The 7,355-nt window shown below is 41.5% G+C and overlaps 1 protein-coding gene across 1 annotated transcript in view; it reads left to right on the top strand.

The window, feature by feature from the left end:
* Positions 1-1,811: 1,811 nt before the first annotated feature.
* LOC112075316 (patatin-like phospholipase domain-containing protein 2) overlaps positions 1,812-7,355 on the top strand; it is a gene marked incomplete at its 3' end in the record, with an annotated part of 8,911 nt that continues 3,367 nt past the window's right edge. Inside the window, exons 1-2 of the mRNA XM_070440862.1 lie at positions 1,812-2,454; positions 2,898-3,136. Of these exons, the coding sequence (XP_070296963.1) occupies positions 2,268-2,454; positions 2,898-3,136 (426 nt within the window). The remainder of the gene's footprint in view (positions 2,455-2,897; positions 3,137-7,355) is intronic.

Raw genomic sequence — 7,355 nt, 5'->3', positions numbered from 1 at the left:
GTTGTTATTCTACCTGAAGACGCATTTGACAAGAGTGTATTTAATCCTAACCTGAAGACCATTGGCAAAGGGTTATTATAATCTACCTGAAAGGACCATTGGACAGGGGTGTTTATTATAATCTACCGCTGAAGACCATTTAAACAGAGGTGTATTATGAATCTACCTGAGACCATTGAACAGGTGTTAAATCCTACCCTGAAGACCATTGATACAAGTGTATTTTCCTACCCTTAAGACAATTGACGGTGTTATAATTCTAACCTCTGAAGACCAGAACAGGGATTATAATCTACCTGAAGACATAACAGAGTGTATTAAATCCTACCTGAAGAATTGCACAGAGTGTATTATAATCCTACCCTGAAGACATGAAACAGGGTCGTATTATATCTACCCTAGACCATTGAACAGAGTGTATTATAAATCCTACCTGGAAGACATTGAAAGGAGTTGTATTATAATCCTACCCTGAAGACCATCTGAACAGGGTTGTGGTTATAATCCTACCCTGAAGCCATTAGGGTAGTTTCACAATAGGATATCCTCTTAGTGCAAGATGTGCTAAGAGACAATCCAGGAACAAATCCATGAAACGATGTTGTTATTCTCGTCAGGAATGTGTTCTGTGAATAGTTTTTAAACCTAATGTTCTAAAATAATCCATTAGAGAATTGCAGAAAACGTTACTTGGCTTATGTGGTAAATGTTTCCAAGTTGTTTTAGTTTTTTTTTTACAGTTGTTCAATGCACTGTTGTTTTATAAGATAGAAATATCTTGCAATATGCTCTGTTCTTTCCATGCCATTAATAACACTCCAAATATGCAAAAACGATGTATATATATACTGTAATGAAAAATGTATAGGCAAATGTACAGTATATTTCATTGCACCTATACAGGTGTAGGATCTTAATTTGAGCCAGTTTGCTACAGCAGGAAAATAATCCTGCAGGAACAGGAAATCTGAATTATTATGTGGACATTTATGTAGGGGTTGATAAAAAAAAATTGTAAGTGAAAATCAAGTCTGAAATTTCAAAGTGGAAATTACAAACTTTTTAAACCTCAAGTACACTACAAGTTTTAAATGTTCTACGTTACAGGAAAGTAATTCTGCAACAGGTTGATCACATTAATTGTTATTTAGAAGATCATAGATCATTTAAACAAATGTAAACAAAAGCAAGCCCAAAATGAGTGGAATATTTGCTCGATAAACACACAGTCAGACTTGTTTTTCTGTTGGCCAAAAATGGCTATAAAAAACAATATCATTGCCAATTGAGTCTTTAAACTATGTAAACACATTCCTTCTGATGTGGAATGTATCTATTTTCCCTAGAGGTAGTTGTTGACTTTGTTTTGTTATAAACAGACAGTTTATTAAAGAGAAATTAGATTCCTGTGTATAAAGTGAATATAACTTAATGTTGTCTAACTTAATAATAAAAGTATTATGTAATTTGTTAAACAACTAAAATCAAGAGCAAGCTAATAGAGGCAAAATGTGCTCCCATGTAAAAGAGGCCTTGGTCTCAATGGGATTTCCCTGTTGAAATAAATAAAATATTAAAATTTGACAGATACGCGTTGCCAAAGCGGACACCGGCAAACCCCTCTCGGAAAACCAAAACATTTCTAGTGACAGCTGATAGAGGGTGAAGAATAGGTCACAGAGAACTCAGACACTGATAGGACGGCTGTATCAGAGAGAGCGATTCTGATTGGACATTGGGCTGAAACGTCAAACCCACGGGAATACGCCCGCCTTCACGGTGTGTGTACAAATTCAACAGATGAACGAAAGTGATATTTAAAAGGTTGGGACAAAGCTTTCAAAGACAGAGATGTTGAACAATTTCGCCTGGATAAAGTTATTGTTTTTTGGAAGAAAAAAAATAAGTTACTGTTTTCAACAAGCAACTGTCTTACAAATAGAAGAAACAAAGAGACAACTTTTAACGACTATGAAATGGTGAAGATGTCCTCAAGAACTGAAGASAAATCAACTTGTTGACAGCCAGACAAGTGTTGAACTTGCTCGCTAACGTTAACAATGTGAATACAGATCGCTTTGCAATCTATTGGACCGCAGGGGACCGTCCGTCACCAATAGCTGATATATTTCATACATTTTGGACGCTTAAGACCGTGRTATTACCATTACTTTAGCTAGTTAGGTAGTTAACTAACTCGACAGCTGTGAACTGTGAACAGAGCTTTCTGTCTTGAGTTAAGAGAGGCATTATTTTCCTCAGTAGTTATGTTTCCGTTAGATTCGACGTGGAATATTTCATTTGCAGGTTGCGGTTTCTTAGGCATCTATCATATCGGTGTAGCGAGTTGTCTACAGGAACAATGTCCGTTTCTAGTCCATAATGCCCGGCACATCTACGGGGCATCAGCCGGGGCGCTCACCGCCTCCGCGCTGGTCAGCGGAGCTTGTTTAGGTAGGCAGTGATGAACTTTCCTCTATTTATTGCATAGTAATGACACTGTGTGTGTGTGTGTGTGTGTGTGTGTGTGTGTGTGTGTGTGTGTGACAGTTTCTTGTCTTGCTTTGTTGTGTCCCTTGCCCGGCCTGTGCACTGTCTGTATATCGATTGTCTACTTTTACCCACCCCCTGTTTTCCTTGACATTATAGTGAAATGAGTACACACTATGTATTTTTTCACAATTGCCAGCAAAAGCAATGCTATTGGCTGATAGACCGTCTCTGATATTAACACTATTCTGTACCTTATTGTTTCCTCATCAGGTGAGGCAGGTCTGATAGACCGTCTCTGATATTAACAATATTCTGTACCTTATTGTTTCCTCATCAGGTGAGGCAGGTCTGATAGACCGTCTCTGATATTAACACTATTCYGWACCTTATTGTTTCCTCATCAGGYGAGGCAGGTGCCAACATCATTGATGTGGCCAAGGATGCCCGGAAGCGCTTCCTGGGGCCCATGCACCCATCCTTCAACCTGGTGAAGATCATGCGTAACATGCTGTATAAAACCCTGCCACCCGATGCCCACCATCGTGCCACAGGGAGGCTGGGCATATCACTGACCAGGGTGACCGACGGAGAGAACGTCTTGGTGTCCCACTTCAACAGCAAGGAGGAGCTGGTGCAGGTSAGGGTCTCCTACCTCAAACACTGACTTGTTGACAAAGCAGGGCGTGAGTTCAAAAACCAATTATTTTAATAATATATTTTTAATTTGGAATTCCAACTATTCAAGAAAGTTGTAGGTTAACCAAAGAAATTTACAATTACAAACACATTACAGACATGTTAATCAATTGAAGCAGACCTTCTTACTCCAGAGCTACTTACAAAATTTTGGAAAGTTCATACATATTCACCTGCGTCCCCCCGTGGGGACGCAAACCCACAAACCTGGCGTTGCACGCGCAATCTTCCTCTACCAACTGAAAGCCCACACGGGCCGCGTTACTATTCAAATGTGGTTTCTAATTGAAAGGGCGAATTGGAATCTGTGAATAAATTTTAGATTGTACTATTCCTGAGTGTATGGACTCGTAATTTAAATGTAAATGTATTTTACCCCATGAACTCATTGATGACAAAGTTTTCACGCCTAAGAAAAGAAATGAGGCCTGTCATGCCAAATAATGTCCTCCGGCCAACCAGCCATACAAATGGCCACTTGGTTCATTCGTAATCCGGTCAGAATGTTGCTAATTCTAGCAACAGCCCTAGCAACAGCAGCCAGAACTCATCAAGGATCTCTCCGTACTTTCCTCTGCTCATCTTTCCCTCGACCCTGACGAGTCTCCCAGTCCCTGACACTGAAGGTTCTCCCATCTCCACAGAGGAACTCTGGAGCTCTGTCAGAGTGACCATCGGGTTCTTGGTCACCTCCCTGACCAAGGCCCTTCTCCCCCGATTGCTCAGTTTGGCCAGGCAGTCAGCTCTAGGAAGAGTCTTGGTGGTTCCAAACTTCTTCCATTTAAGAATGATGGAGGCCACTCTGTTCTTGAGGGACCTTCAATAATGCAGACATTTTTTGGTACCCTTCCCCACATCTGTGTCTCGACACAATCCTGTCTCGGAGCTCAAAGGACAATTCCTTCAACCTCATGGCTTGGTTTTTGCTCTGACATGCACTGCCAACTGTGTGACCTTATATAGACAGGTGTGTGCCTTTACAAATCATGTCCAATCAATTAAATTCACCACAGGTGGACTCCAATCAAGTTGTAGAAACATCTCAACGATGATCAACGGAAACAGGATGCGCCTGAGCTCAATTTTGAGTCTCTTAGCAAAGAGTTTGAATACTTATGTAAACCCGGACGACGCTTGGCCAATTGTGTGCCGCCCTATGGGACTCCCAATCACAGCCGGTTGTGATACAGCCTGGAATCGAACCAGGGTGTCTGTAGTGACGCCTCTAGCAGTGCCTTAGACCGCTGCACCATTCGGGAGCCCACATCAATGATCTCATCTCATAACTATAAACCCAGACATTGACTTGCACAAATAGCATACTCCTGCTGACTCATTGGCTARGGCAGGTGAGTGTCACAAATAGGATACTCCTGCTGACTCATTGGCTAGGGCAGGTGAGTGTCACAAATAGGATACTCCTGCTGACTCATGGGCTAGGGCAGGTGAGTGTCACAAATAGTGACTTGCTGACAAAGTAGGCTATTTTATGAACTGAAACTGATAGCTATGTGTCTCAGTATTCATGCCTATTAGTTACATACCGGTGGGCACATCCCATAAACTCAGACATTAACCTGAACAAACACTCATTCTGACTGTCTGACAGATAACTGTACTAAGACTCAGAAACATAAACTGACATAAATTGTGAGAGTTCGAGACACAAACAGTACTTGGATCCAGACCTGTTGAGTTCATGTCAGAATGAGTGTGTTTTACGCAGTTACACACACACACACACACACACACACACACATCACACACAACACACACACCACACACACACACCACACACACAATTGGTTGTGTTGTTCCTACAACATTTGTGTTCTGCTGAACTCAACAATTGTTGTGTGGTACCTGTGGACTCATAACAATGTTGATGTGTCTGTGGACTGCATAACAATTGTTGCTGTCTGCTATAATCAACGGATGTGTATGGACTCATGAACAATGCTGATTGTTTCCTGATGGGAACTCGATAACAATGTGTGCTGTCCCTGTACTCATAATACGCGTTGTTGGTTTTTATCCAGGCGTGCCTGGTGTCATGCATATGCTTAATATCCCAGTGTACTGTGGACTATCCCCCCTACCACTGCAGGGGTGTGAGTACACTACCTCTATTTCGGGGATATGAATTCTATGTGGTTGTGTGTGTTTGCTGTTGTGTGGTGGTGTGTGTGTGTGTATTGTGTGGTGTGGTGTGTGTGTGTGTGTGTGTGTTGGTGTGGTTGTGTGTGTGGTGATGTGTTGTGTGTAATTAAACTACTGTACGATCAAAAGAGAGTATAAACTTTATCACAAATATCAAAACAAACAGATGATCTTAATTTGATCAGTCTGTGTTGCTTAGAATTTGCAAACTTGTAGTGGATTCAAGGTTAAAAAAGTTTTAAAGTTTAAAATTTCAGACTTGATTTGTCCTAATGAAAATGTATCAACCCCTACCAAGAATGTCCATTACTTCTAATCTACAATACTAATGACATTTCCTGTTCCTGCAGATTATTTTCCGCTGCTAGTCAAACTGGCTCAAATTAAGATTCCTACATCTGTATATACACTTTTCTGTCGTGCCAAACAAACCACATGTTTGGTGCAAAAATTAGCTTTGAGAAAAGCACAGTCTTGTCAGAGTAGCAACAATATCAGAACAGATGTGATCGTTTCAGAAGTCATTGATGACTCTCCCCTCATCCCAAATCTTACTGGTCTTTGCTTGCCCTCTCTTCCACTCAGCCTATTGCCCTTTTATCCTGTTCCCTGCTATGGTTTCCTTTATTGTTGTCGTGTTGTTTGTTCTGCTCAGTGTTCTCCTTGTCTATCCCTCCCTCTGCTCCCTGGGTGGATCCCTCTCTTTCACCTTCTATCCTCCTCTCTCTCCTCTCGCTCTCTCTCTCTCTCTCTCTCTGCTCTCGCTCTCTCTCTCTCTCTCTCCTCTCTCTCTCCTCTCTCCTCTCTCTCTCTCTCTCTCTCTCTCTCTCTCTCTCTCTCTCTCTCTCTCTCTCCTCTCTCTCTCGTTTCACCTTCTCTGAATAATATGTTTAATATCTTTCCAGTCTTTCTGTCTCTTGAATAGACACGTAAACTTCACGTTCAATGTGATATAAAGCACAGTACCACATTAATGTTTTTGTTAAAAGTTCCAGAATACCCAAACTTCTAACAATGAGAATGAGAAAGTCACCTAATCATTTTACATTACATTTTAAGCATGTCTAGCAGACACTTTATATGTTTATTATTCAGTGCAAAAAACATGTCTATAGACATAGCTCATAACAGTGTTAGTATAACAATGTGCAGCTTCTAGATACACATTGGTCACTTTTGCCGAACTCTATTGTCAGGTTGGCAGTATTTGTGCGACACTCCTAATGGACCATTCAGATAAGTTTTAGGCTAATCCAGTGTAGCACTAGGCTGAATCCTAGGTAAGGTTTACTGCTATTGTGCTTCCTGGACTGGACCATCTCTGTAAGCTCTGACCACCATGTCTCAGTTTGTAGGCCCTAGTGGAATCTCATTGTAGCTTCCTAGGGACCTAGTTGTACAGCTTCATACTCTCATTTGGTTCAGGGCTTTCCTAGACTGGACTCATGCCAGTTTGGTCAAGCTTTCCTAGACTGGACCACCTCAGTCAGCTTATGAACAGTCATGTACAGGGCTTTCTAGGACTGGACCATCTCTCAGTTTGTAAGGCTTTTCTAGGAACTGGACCATCTCTCAGTTGTACAGGGCTTTCTGAGGACTGGACCATCTCTCAAGTTTGCGTACAGGCTTTCTAGCACGGACCAATCTCTCAGATTTGGTACCAGGGCTTTCCAGGACGGACCATCATCTCATTTTGGTACCAGGCTTCCTAGGACTGCGCCATTCTCTCAGTTTTACAAGGCTTTCCTAGGATCCTATTATTGAGACACGCCAAGCCAAACACTGCTCTCAAGTTGTCCTCTCCGTCCTCGGAATGTCTGACAGCTGGACCAGACGTCATCTGTAAAAACATCACCCATGGCCCCCGTCAGTTGTCACACTCAAACCCTACAGGGCTATTTACATTAAAGCATCTCAAAATGATCGTCTTGAAACTTGCGGTAGTCTTTAATTTTGATCATTATAAAGTCTTATAATAATAGTTGTCTCCACTACGTTAAAATTAT

This window comes from Salvelinus sp. IW2-2015, unplaced genomic scaffold (genome assembly GCF_002910315.2).
Source record: "Salvelinus sp. IW2-2015 unplaced genomic scaffold, ASM291031v2 Un_scaffold3081, whole genome shotgun sequence".
In the NCBI taxonomy this organism is placed as follows: domain Eukaryota; kingdom Metazoa; phylum Chordata; class Actinopteri; order Salmoniformes; family Salmonidae; genus Salvelinus; species Salvelinus sp. IW2-2015.
The sequence above is the reverse complement of the archived record's forward strand: the minus strand, read 5'-3'. Positions and strand labels throughout refer to the sequence as shown.